Raw genomic sequence first — 13,202 nt, 5'->3', positions numbered from 1 at the left:
TCCTAATAATGACTATGGGGCATTTGAAGATACCTAAAGTGTCTTCTAAATCTTTAGAAAAGGTTAATTATAATTGTGTTTTGAACAGCTGTAATCTATCACAATGAGATTCTGCTGTAGTAGAAAAAGCAGTGATGGAAATCGGACCTAATTAGAGACCTAAGATTGCCTTGATCTTGACCAGATTTTTTCTATATCCAGGGACAAGTTTTCTTGCCTGTAAAATGTGGAATTTTGATTTAAATGCCCATTTCTGATCTAACCTTGTAGGACTCTGGCTTTAAACATATTTTATATAATTTTTTTGGTATGGCATGTATGATAATTCTGTGCTAACCAGATTAATCAGACAACTATTTTCAAACATGTCTGATAATAGAGTTTACTGAATAAAACCATCAAAATTGGAGATGATAAGCATTTGCTAACATTGAGCTGCTGTTATGACATTTAAAATAAGTGTAATAAACAATATTTTCCCCAGCAAAGGAGGAATCCATTTAATAACTCCAAGTTGCCAGAAGATCACTCATCACAACAAACCAAAAATGAACAGGCAAAAAATGGAAGAGCTGGTTTATTTCAGACTTCAAAAGAGGGTAAATATTATTTTTACGGACTAGATATTTTTATCTTGGTTATCTGTGGACTAAGGGAAATTCTCAGAGTTCCTTTCACTAAAATAACTTCCAAGAGAAAGTGAAAAGTCCTGATGGTTTTCTTATTCTACTATGCCCACTGGTTTCCTTCCTAAGGAGAGGAAGCAGAAATGTTAGAAACTAGAAGTTCATGCATTCCAGCCTTGGAGCTGCTGCTTGCTATGTGACCTCCATGCCTTGGGTTCCCTCATAAGTAAATTGGGAATTTTTTTTTTTAATCAGAAGCATTCAGTCTTTCACTTAACAGTGTTTATTGGCTGCCTACTATGTCCCCACACAGTTCTCTGTTTAAAATGAAAAGAGATTACCTCAAGAAGAAAAGACTTCTTGACAATGTTATGATCCTCTAATCTGTAATTATCAGCCCACTTGCCCAGAAGCATTTGATCAGGTTTGTGTCTTAATTGATGTAAGTCTTCCTGTTGCAGAATTTTATCATTCTTACATACTGTCAAAAGGAAATACTAGACAAAAGCAACTCTAAGAAGATTCCACCAACATTAAAAAATCAGTCAAGTGTTAGAAAATTAACAGTTGAACAGTGGAGCTAGGGTTTTCAATTAGGCTGTTTTAATATTAGTATATTTCCCGTTGAGCATGTTTGACATTACATAAAATATTTTATAGAAAAAAATAACTGAAACATGTTACCAGTTTGTTTTTAACTTTTTGACAAAGCAAATTTTTGTTTTGTATTGAGATGTGACTTTTTAAAAACTGGGTTCCCTTTTCTGATCTCCATGCATGAATTTTTAAAGTGACTTCTGTGTTTTTCTCTTAGCCTCCTTTGAGAAATTTTCTTTTTATTCTATTTTTAAAAAACTTTCTGTATTGAGCAAAAACCACAGACATTTCTCACGTACATCTTATCCCCTTCCCCATTATCGACATCCCCCAACAGAGTGGTACATTTGTTATCATTGATGAACTACACTGAGACATCATCACATTATATAAGGGTTCACCCTTGGCGTTGTATACTCTGGGTTTGGACAAATATGTGATGACATGTGACCACCATTATAGTGTCATGCAGAGTAGTTTCACTGCTCTAACAATTCTCTGTGCTGCAATGCATGAATTTTTAAAAGCTTTTTACATTAGGTCTGCACATATGCTACCTACTTTACTGGCTTTAATATTTTAATACTTTTGCTAAATGGACATTAAGTTTGTGATAGGAGTTTTGCTTTATTTTATTTTGGAGTTGTGCGATATGTGATAGGAATTTTAAATTGCAATATTACCCTCCATATGTTATATCACCTAATGTGTTTTAATTTTTAGGTCAATTGTCAGAATCAAAAGAAAAGTCACCATTCCAAGATATTTCAAGTCAAAAGTTAGAGAAATCAAAGCAGACTTTGCCAGCCCCTTTGAATGAATCCCAAATCAAGGTTCCAATCCCCAAACCCAGGAACATTATCTACAAGTCAGATTGTTTAAACCAAGACGATAACCAGTGTTTTTCTAGAGAAAGGACAGACTCCTTGAATGCAAGAGGGGCTCCGAGAGGGATCCTTAAGCGCAACTCAAGTTCCAACAGCACAGACTCAGAAATTCTTCGTTTTAATCACAGCTTTGAATCCAAAAACAAAACTGTGTCACCTGGCCTAACCATCCATGAGAGAATTTCTGAGACGGAACATTCTTTAGAAGATGATTGTTCCCCAAACTCTCTGGAACCATTAAAGCATGTGAGATTCTCTGCCGTGAAGGTTGAACTTGCACAGAGTCCTGGGCTAATCCAAGGCCGGGAAGTGGGGGAATTTAGTGTTTTAGAATCTCACAGGTTGAAGAATGGAACAGAAGATGCAGGGGACACAGATGAGTTTCAGAGTGACCCTAAACCTTCCCAATACAGAATGCACTGGTCTTTTCATCAGTCAGCCTCAAACCCAAATGGATCAAAAAATGAAACACATCAGCCAATGACTTCTGGTTCCTTTCCAGTTAATGGGCTCCATTCTCACTCAGAAATTTTAACTGCAAGACCACAGTCCATTGAGAATTCCCTTACCGCCAATGACCAGAAAGCTAAACCATCAGAATTAACAAGGCTTGAATCAGAATTGCCCAAAACCTCTGCTGGTAAGAGAGTTGTTACTGCCAGGTTATTAAAATTGACCCGGTGGGCCTGGGATGGTCAGGCCGGCTACTCCCAAAGAAGCTCAATTTTTCCTTCTAGGCATTCCAGCTAGAATTCAGAAAGATGTCACTAGGGAATGCTTATATCTTTTAATGGATTTGGGGGTTTTCCTCAGTCACCAGTAATTAAAAGAACCAGGGTAGCACGATTTCTGGCACATTATGCTAAATATCAATTATTTGAACAAATGGCAATGTTGTTAGTTAAACCAAGGTATTTAGGGTAAAAACTAAAGAAATGCTAATACCTTTGTACAGGTTAAATATGTTATTACTCATCCAATGCACATTTATTAGTTATCATTTTAGCAAATTTTGCTTTCCCTAGCAATCTCACGAGAACCTTCTTAGCCTTGAACCTTCTTAGCCTAGATATTCTCCTTTAGTTGCTATGAGTTGAGAGGCAATGAAGTTACTGTTTTTTTCTGCTAATTAACCGTGTCTTGAAAGTCTTACCATTCTCATGTGATACCTCAAACTAGTTTCTGATACCTATATGATTATAAAGTAATCATAATGTTTCATAATTATAATTTCTTAGGTTTTAAAAAGCAGAAACAATGGGAAAAATCATGTGTGTACTCTGCCATCTTCAATAAATCTGCATCCAGTATGATAATTTCTTTTCAGTCAGGAAAACTTACAATAGCAACAATCACATTTCTGACTCAGTTGCTCTCCTTTTCCCTTATGAGTCAGTATTAGGTTAACCCTGAGTCACTTTTGCTCAACCCCACAGTTTCATCCACGTTCAGATCTATCCACTTCTTAAAAGACAAAGCACATTCTCGTCCCTGCCCCACCAGACATTTTTTGAATATGACAGAACATTTTTTAAGAATTAAAAATTAGTATGTGCTTTTTAAAGAAATAAACTCAGATGAAAAGAAATTACCAATGCTTGACTAAACATTAGAAAATAATTACATGATATTTATTCATAAAATTATTTGATATTTTTCCCTTTATTATAACTGATATAAACAATTTGGTAGGCCTTTCCTGTTTTTGAAACTGTACCTGCTTTCTTACAGAATAGCTTATAATTTTTCATTCACTTATTTGTGTGTTTTCAGATTTTTATATCCCAACGAGCTATTACATTTGGGAAGAAAATATTAACAGCCAAACCCATTTTGATTGACTTATAAACTTTCTAGTCTCAGAGAGTGCTTACAAAGAAAGTTCTGCTTACTCTTTAATGCTGTGCTTTTTCCATTTTTGCTTATCAAAAAATATATGTAAGTAAATACTGGAACATAAAAAGAAAATTAGAACCAAAAAACTGGTAAAAATCTATCTGTGTGTGTGCATCATAAAGGTTTGACGTTAGTGCTGAACTTCAGGACAGTCAATATCAAGTTCATTATCATACTGGAAAAAAACAAAATAATTCCTCAGAGGAAACAAACCATTACCTGGCACTGAATTTTAAAAATAAATGTTGTTATTTTAAAACTAATAACTTTCACTGTAAAACATTTAAGAAGAAATACACACAGAATTAAAAATCTGATCTGTGATATCATCCCAGTATTAACTATTGCTAACATTTAGTTATAGAGTCTTCCAATAATTTTAGGCATGAATATAATTTATAAATTGTGTTTATACCACCCAGACTTCTTTTTTTTACTAACAGTGTATCACAAACATTTTTTCATCACCATTAAATAGTTTGTAACAGACTAAAATAAATCTTCAAGATTTCTTAAAGGAACTTCACAATTATTGACATATATTTAATGGTACTATATGTACTTAAGGAAGGAAATCGGTATTCACTATGTGCCAATTATGGTACAAACCCTTTATGGTTTTCTTTTTTCTTTTAACTAGGAGTGTCACTCTGTTGCCCAGGCTGGAGTGCAGTGGCATGCTCACGGCCACCACAGCCTTGACCTGCTGGGCTCAGGCAATCCTTCTGTCTCAGCCTTCCAAGTAGCGGGAATCACAGGCACGCACTACCACACCCAGCTAATTTTATTTATTGTGGAGATGAGCCAAATTGCCCAGGCTGATCTCAAACCTGTGAGCTCAGGCAATCCTCTCACCTCAGCCTCTCAAAGTGCTGGGATTATAGGCGTGAGCCACTGCTCCGGGCTATGGTTTTCACATATAGCCAAAGTTGATGATTAAAATTAAAGATAGAATGTTATTAACTGACATGTCCCCTAGTATATTTGAAATGTGACTGACTTCCTGAACAATAAGCTCACACAATTTTTAGGAACATCTCCATCACATGTATAGCTCAGCATTTTTCAGGAAAAGGAGAAAGTATGAAACATTTAATCCTTAACTAAAGGGTCTTAATTAAATGCCTAATGACTCTTAATTAAGGAAATGCCTGATTTCCCTTATCCAAATGTACTATATGAACTGTGGTTAAGGCTTAGGAAAGACTCTCTCTGCTTTCTTGATAGGCTTACAAAGAACTTAAATATCCTTCTTGCCATTGGTTAGTCAACAACAGGGAACAGGTAGAGATAACATTTTCCATCAATCCTCATTTTAGTTTATTTGGCTTTCAGAAATAATTTTAACTTCCAAATGATAGAGAAGAAATGGGAGGGACCTGTGGAAGGGCCTGTTGAGATCTTGGTTCTTAAACTGTGGTATGAAAAACAATCACTAGGTTAGCTGGTAGTAAAAATTCCTGGGCCCCATCTTTAGACATCCTAGTTCAGAATATCAGGGATAAGGCCCAGGAATGCAAATATTCTCAATATCCCTTTCAAATGTGGAGGGAATTCTTTGTTTAGTTTTACTTGAAAGTTGTTTTTCTAACTCCTGAAATCTCTTAAGTCTGTGCTCCTCTAACTTGGGTATAGGCCCCTTCTAGGGTTTATGGCAGTGTGCCAGGAGATGGGTAAAGTTAAAAAATCAACATGGTGTATCTTCCTGGAGTGTCAGTTGTATGCAAAGATTTGAGAGTAGGAAAAAATTAATATTTAAAATGTAACACGGAGCAGAATGCAACATTTTCATGAATTTAAAAGATAAACCGGGTCTCTACCCCATACTTCAGCCTAGGGGTTTACATTTACCTTCCTTTACTGTCATAAGGCCTATTTGGCAGAATACCTCAATTAGGAAGACTTAATTATAACTCCTGAAAAATGCTGGTATAAATAGCTAGTGGTATAGAAAGTACAAATACACCGGAGCCCAGCAGGCTGACACTGAGGTGACTGTGAGTGTGCCTGGGTGACAGCGTGAGACTCCAACTCAAAAAAAAAAAAAGTACAAATACAAAGTGGCTTTTTAAAAAATGATATGAGTGATATTGAATAACAGTTATTTAAGCAAGGTCTTTTCTTATTTAGAAAAGCATTTCTATGTTGCAGATGAACAGTCTCGTGTTAAGCCTGAGCCATCTCAGGTGCCAGACTGCAGTTCTAGAGACCATCAGCAAGGTAAGCCCCCTCCTCTCCCAGCTCTAAAAGCTAAGATATCCTCACGCTCTGGTCCATATGCCACTGAGACAAAGAAGACAACTGATGATTCCATATCTAAAGTCCTAGATTGGTTTAACCGAAGTTCTCATTCAGATAACAAGAAGTCATTCCTCCAACATCCCAGAGAAGTAGAGTCCAAAGAAAAAACAGACTCAAAATCACAAATTGCTGTTGGCTTGGTGACAGATGACACCAGTCATAAAGAAAATGGTTCAGAAGCCCTATCGTCCACCAAAATTGAATTGAAGCCTGTGAGAGCTGATCCAGCACTCCAGGTAGAGGGAGATACGCTGCTTTCTGGAAGTTGCCAAGATAATGATGTGAATATCAAATTCAAATCTATGAATTTGTCCCAAAAAGGCACCCCAAAGGCAGGTCCGGACATATTGCAACCATTTGAAAGCAATGGTACTCCAAGTCAAGGGAGTAAAAATATGAACAATAGCAAAGATTCAGAAAGCATAGAAGGAAATTGGGTACCTTCTGCAAACAGTAACTATTTCTACAGTGTTCTTAAGGGATCTGATGCAGAAGACCAAGTTCCATGCAACACTAAATATATTGGCAGCTTGGGTGAAGAAGAACCCAAGTTTCATGTCCATGAAAAAAACAGAAGAAACTCAGAAGTTAATTTTGATTCTTTAACAGTCGTCAAAGAAACAAGTTTGAAAGACAGCATGAAAGCAGAGCGAAAGAGCAAAGCAGGAAATATTTGCGTCCTGAAGACTTCCTTAGAGCCAGAGAATACTGAGTCACCAAATGGGGTTGCCAATGATGGATCTCCTTGGAAGAAGCCCAAGGTCCAACTACAACAAGAAGCTGGCGAGGATGCCAAGAACCAAGTGCAAAGAGAGAAATACAAAAGAGTGAGTGACAGAATATCCTTTTGGGAAGGAGAGAAAGCTGCTGCTAAGTTAACTCATAAGGAACCCACATTATCATGCAGTCAGGAACAATCTGCTAAAGCATATCAGCCTGTGAAGTCACAGGGTATGTCCATGGACAGTTTGTTTACAGGTCAGAGTGAATATAATAAGGTCACTGCCAAACGTGTGGTCCTAGATGAGGATGATCAAGCTCCTCAACTCTCCAGTTTTTATTCCACAAATCAACCTAAAGAGTTAAGGTCCCAAATAGCAGGTCCATCCAAAAACTATCCATCAAGTGACCAGTTAGGTAAAGCATCTCTGTTTCAGAATAAGAAAAATGAGTCTATAAAAAGATTGCCAATAGCAGACGATTTGCATTCTCAAAGAGACATTACTTTCCCAGCACTTCGACATCCACCAAATATTGAGAATGAAATGCATACTCCTTTGGAAAAAGACAGACCTCCAGTTGGTGAATCAAACGCCAACTTTAAAGTCATGTCCCTGAAAGAAAGAATGGATGAACCCAGTGCACAACAGGTGTATAATCACTCTCAGTTTGAGAACCTGAGAAAGTTTTGGGACTCAGAAGCTAATTCAAACAGTAAGGACAATGGTGAGAGGAATACTACCACAAGCCAAAGAAATTCTGTGCCTTTTAATAGCCAGAAACACAAGGAATTCATCGACACTAAATTACCAGGAAAAGATACCCATGAAGATGGAGCACGTCCAAGCCAAAAAAAAGTTATGGCAAGAGAGGAGGAAATAGAGAAGTTAAATTCAAAGTGCATACCCCAGGTGCTACCAGATGAAACCATATTTCCATCCAGGCCACCCAGGAAGTCCATTCATCAGTTGCCAGGAAATGAGTCATCAAAAGAAAACATGGAAAAGAATATGGAATGGTTTATTACTCCATTGTTTAAGGAAGAAAGGGATTACTCAGGACAAGAGGTTCAAGAATACATAGCGAAAACAAGTGTTTTACCTAAAGACTATATAGACACTTTTAACAACAGCTTACAGAAGCTGCTTGCAGAAGCTTCCTCACCAGCAATTCAACCTTCTGGTAGAAAAGTTCATGGAAAACAAATGCTCAAACCAGGTATTTCTGAAGATAGGACATGGCCTCAAAAAACAGATTTTGCTGATACTGAGGAAGAAGTCAAAGGATCTAAGAAGATCATTAATGAGCATGTAGACAAAACAGTAGCTCCTCCAAAGGTTAAACTGAACTCTTTGACTGCTGGTCTAGACAAACTCCTGAAGGAAGCAAGTGGAACTTCACCCTCTCCTTTGCAAACTGAGTTGGAACTCATTACCACTAGAACCAACTCTGAGCCTGAAGAAAGTAGAGTTTTTGAAAAAGGGGTAGGACAGAGTCACAACATTTCAGCCTATCAGAGAGAGATGACAGCTCCTTTTGTAGAGGGAGATGAGACTTTGGGAAATACAACTCTCCCCCAGAAAGCTGAAAGTGGTGAGTGTCAGCTAAACCCGGAGAACTTGCTTCAGATGGCTGCAGAAGAATCTCACCCCTTGAATCAGCCTTCCCATCTTTGCATAAAAGGTTCTTCTGGGGAGGTGACCAACCCTCACCAAGATTTGCTTTTTTCCCAGGATGCACATCTTGCACCCCAGAATAGGACATTGCCTTCTCTAAGGGAAATTTCAGAGACTATAGAAAAAGTCATTCTCCCTCCAAAACCTGCATTGAATGATGTAAATGCTGCATTACTGAAGCTGCGTAGAGAAGCTTGGTTTAGTTATCCAGCTGGGAGGGAAGTAGGTCCTGGAGAAGTGAAACCAGAATTTCCTGAAGGAGGACAGGCAGCAGGTAGTCCCCGGGATCCTCTGGGAGTAGTTCCACCAGGGGCTAGAATGGACTCCGTGGTTCCAGACAGGAAGGATTTTTTTTCCTTCAACGTAATTCCTGATAAAAGTCTTGAAGCTAGATCTTATTTAGCTGCCCAAGCGTCTCCATCACACCAAACCTTTAACTCATCTGGTTTCACTGTTGCTCAGTTCAGAAAAGAGCTACCTCAGGAAGTAGTAGAAACTGTGAGGAAAACGATTATTCAACCCAAATCAGAGTTCCTCGAATTCAGTGCTAACTTAGAAAGACTACTGAAGAAAACTACTGAAACCTCCCCCTCAAAATATCAAAGTGATACAGGGACTCTTTCTCCACCAAAGTTAATAGGTAGTGTAGAAGAACCCAGGCAAGCTGCTTCTGAATTCCATCCTGAGGAAATAAAAGAAACAGTAGAAAAGGCTGAGGCACCATCAAAAACTGAGAGTGCTTTTGATATTGGTTTTGAGAAGCTTATTAAAGAAACATCTGAAGCTCCTTGTCAGCTCCAAGTGTTAGTGAAGGAAGAAACTCCTAAGAAAGAGCCCTCACAGTCAGAGCAGGCCAGGTTCTCAGCGATAGTGCCCCATTTTAACTGGGCAGCCTCAGAGGCCTCTGAAGTGAAGGTTAAAAGTAATGAATCTCAAGTCAATCAATGTGATAAAGTGTTGAGTGGAGACAAAGCTATGACTGATTTACTGGCAGATCTTCATGGTTCTGAAAGTGGGTTTGAGACCCCTGGAACCCCACAACTTTATGTGGATCATGAGATAGGAACCATTACAACTATAAAACCCTCAGAGGTCAGGGATAATGAAAGTGAGGTTGCAGGGGGACCAGGGGCCTTAAAAAAACCTGACTTTAAAGAAGCTCCCGAAGCAATTAGTGTGGCCAGACATAGGCAACCCATTCCTCTCCTGATGAACAAAGAAAACCCTACAAAAATAAGTAAAGTTGAATTGATTCTTTCATCACCATATAAGAGACAAGAGAAAGAGGAAGAAAAAGGCGACTTTTCTGACTCTGATTTTTCAGATGGAAACACCGGTTCTAATGCAGAAAGTTGGAGAAATACCTCCAGTGAGCACTTTGAAATTTTTAACTCATGATGAGTCTGCTTTATGGGATGCTACTGTAAAGGATGCTTTTTTAAAAATTGGGATTAATCTGATATTTCCAAATGGTACTAAATTCTTCTGATCACTTCAGTTCTTCTGAGCCTTTCTTAATAATACAAAAAGTTTTTTATTTATATGCATTAATCAAATGAGTTACATAGAAACAGTTTTATTATAAGACTGTGTTTCAGAATCTACCTTACTTCCCAGTAATCTACCTATAGAATTTTCAGGTTTCAAAAATATTTTTAAAATAACTTTTTGGACTTAGAAAGCACCTTTAAAACACTTAAGCCAGTTTTCCTCCTGGAAATAATTCAAAGTTCTTTCTTAATTGGCAGTCCTCATAGACGTCTCTAGTAAGATTTGTGGCTAGAAAGTGCCACAAATGGGTACAAATTTTCCATTTAGGAGCAATATTTTACCACAGTGGTGGCTAAATGCCAGGGACAAAGTACAAGGCTGGAACTTTCCTTCTCTCAGATACCTTATGCTGTGGTATTTTTGTTGTTGCCACTCTCTCCCTCTCATTTTCAATTATCTGCAGAGTCTTTCCTTTCTAGAGTATGACTTTGGTCAGATGACTTCACCTGATTCCACCTATGAGCATTGCCTGGCCTGCTACTTTTGTTTGGCTCCAGCCTTACTTAGTTGATGAAGATCTTAATCAATCTTCACATTCATCTAAGTGGATGTGGGGGCACTGGTTTCAGCTAGGCTATAAAACATAGGGCTTGTCTCAGTTTGCTATCTGATCAACACTTGGGCATTTTAGCAGAGAAACCTCAGAACAAATAGGCATGAGCAGTTACCTAATTAGGGTGATGAAAAGATAGAGAATGCATTCTAGCTGGACATTTTAACCAAAGTTGCACAACTGGAGTTGATCACTTTCCTTGTAGTTTAATAAAATGTGTCATTTTCTAGCTCCCTTCAGTCTCGGTGAAAATGGATAATGAAAATAAATAAATTTTACTGATTGGCTGGCTTTGAGGACTGAGTCCCTTTGCAAGTAGCTGTAGGGTCTCTTGAACATTGACCAAAGAATCCACCTTTAATCCTTTCTAGTCAAGTTGAACATCCCTTAACAGATGTTACTGGGGATTTAAAAAAAAAAAAATTGAAATCCCAGTCTCTGAAACCAGACCTACCTAAGAATAAAACCAGCACCTTAAACTTGTTGGCGTAGACTCTTCCTAAACTGCCCCATAAATTACTGGGATAAACTGACCCATAGGAGGAAGAAGACTTTCAAATCTGTACTTACTTTAGAGACTGTCACCTAATGTGTATAGGCGTGCTTATAGTATACCAGCATAACTGATTGAACAGTAAAAACATATCTAAAAAATAGTATTAAATAATCACCTAGACAGAGCCTAGACAAGATATTTTAGAATTATAAGCTAATTAAGAAGTAAAGATAAGCCGGGCTTGGTGGCTCAACCTGTAATCCCGCGCCTTGGGAGGCTGAGGTGAGTGGATTGCCTGAGCCTGAGGATTCAAGACCCGCCTTGGCAACTTGGCGAGACCTCATCACTACATAAATCAAAAAATCACCCGGGTGTGGTAGTGCACGCCTGTAGTTCCAGCTACTTGGAAGGCTGAGGCAGAAGGATCGCCGGAGCCCAACAGGTTGAGGCTGGGGTGGCTGGGAGCGGCCACTGCACTCCAGTCTGGGCGACAGAGTGAGACTCCAACTCAAAAAAAAAAAAAAAAGTAAAGATAGAGTGCAGGCATGCTTATATATACTTTAACTTAATTATTATTTTTAAAATCTGAGAAGGTCTGAAGTAAGAAACCTTTTAAATTTGAACAAACTATTCCAAATCTAATTCATCTTGAAATCCATTTGCTGTAGAATGCATTGGGCAGAACTAGAATGCATTTCAGGAATTACTGTCTAGAGAAGAGGTTCTTAAATTTACTGATTCATTAATCAAGTCACTTATGGATTTAGCAAATATTTTTGAAGTGCTTATTGCCGGCCACTGTTCTAGGCACTGAGAATACAACAGTGATAAATGTTAGTACCCAGACCAGGGTTTATCTATGATGGAGTTGGTCAAAATAGAAAAACTAAGGACTTAAAAAAAAGAGAGAAAATTAAAGACTGTCTAAATAATCTTTTTGTAAAGTTAGATATATTTAATTTAAGGCCTGTTCTTATTCTGAATTATGCCCTTTTTGTTTTGGTTCTAAAATATCTTCCCTTTTATAAAATAAGGGCAGTAGTTAATGATAGGACCCATCCCCCCAACTTTAAACTGTGTTGCTATCCCATGGTATTTCCCAACATTGGAAATTTTACTAGATCATGAAACCCAGAAAGCCTACAGCCATTGATCTGAAGAACCCACTTATCTGTGTACTCAGTTATGCACAGATGTTAAACATCTGAAAACTGCCTTCCTTGACTTTCAGCTAATTCTTTTAATGCTCCTAAAATCATTTCATGGCTGTCTTCAAAAGCTAGAATGTTAAGTGGGAAGATTCAAAGTCTGGCACTGAACAAATCATGTGCCTAAAATAGAGGTGTAAACGACTAAGAGATCATATTTCTATTAATGTGGCAATCTTGTTCCTATACAATTTATGTTTGCAAATATTTGTTGACCAGGAAAATTATTTTTTTTTAAAGGCATACTAATCATGGAGAAATTTTATTTTATTCTGTGAAGTAAGTGCTTCTTAGAGTAAATAAAAGTAGGGAGTCTTACAGCATAATGTCTCTTTTCAACCTACCATTTCAATATCCACTTGCTGGTAAGGGTTTGTTGTTGTTGTTGTTGTTGTTGTTGTTGTGTGTGTGTGTGTGTGTGTGTGTGTGTGTGTGTGTATTTTGGTATTGTGCAGTGTTCATCGGTTTTGTCTTACAACAGGTTCAGAAGAAGAACCCAATCCTGTTTTGAAAACTTTGGAAAGGAGAGCTGCTAGGAAAATACCTTCCAAAAGTCTAGAAGACATATCATCAGATTCATCAAGTGAGAATAAAGATTGTTCCACTGTTCCCATCTTAGCTTAAAATGCCTGTGTGTTCTCCTGTGGCCTCACTGCATGCTTTTGTGCACTGAAACCCCTAATGGGGGGGT

At 37.9% G+C, this 13,202-nt stretch overlaps 1 protein-coding gene across 8 annotated transcripts in view; it reads left to right on the top strand.

Annotated features, from left to right (window-relative positions):
* The window catches only part of SYTL2 (synaptotagmin like 2), a 62,424-nt gene that overhangs the window by 22,867 nt on the left and 26,355 nt on the right, over positions 1–13,202 (top strand). For 6 of the 8 annotated variants that reach the window (XM_008055729.1, XM_008055731.2, XM_008055728.2 and 3 more), the window contains exons 5-8: positions 485–599; positions 1,947–2,750; positions 6,158–6,226; positions 12,993–13,094. In XM_008055729.1, the coding sequence (XP_008053920.1) occupies positions 485–599; positions 1,947–2,750; positions 6,158–6,226; positions 12,993–13,094 (1,090 nt within the window). Of the gene's footprint in view, positions 1–484; positions 600–1,946; positions 2,751–6,157; positions 6,227–7,647; positions 10,073–12,992; positions 13,095–13,202 lie in introns of those variants that run through there. The other 2 variants (XM_008055727.2, XM_008055726.2) reach the window with 1 other exon arrangement.

The sequence above is a fragment of the Carlito syrichta genome, unplaced genomic scaffold, assembly GCF_000164805.1.
Source record: "Carlito syrichta isolate Samal-C Ts95f unplaced genomic scaffold, Tarsius_syrichta-2.0.1 Scaffold301935, whole genome shotgun sequence".
In the NCBI taxonomy this organism is placed as follows: domain Eukaryota; kingdom Metazoa; phylum Chordata; class Mammalia; order Primates; family Tarsiidae; genus Carlito; species Carlito syrichta.
This window is presented reverse-complemented; position numbering and strand designations above follow the sequence as displayed.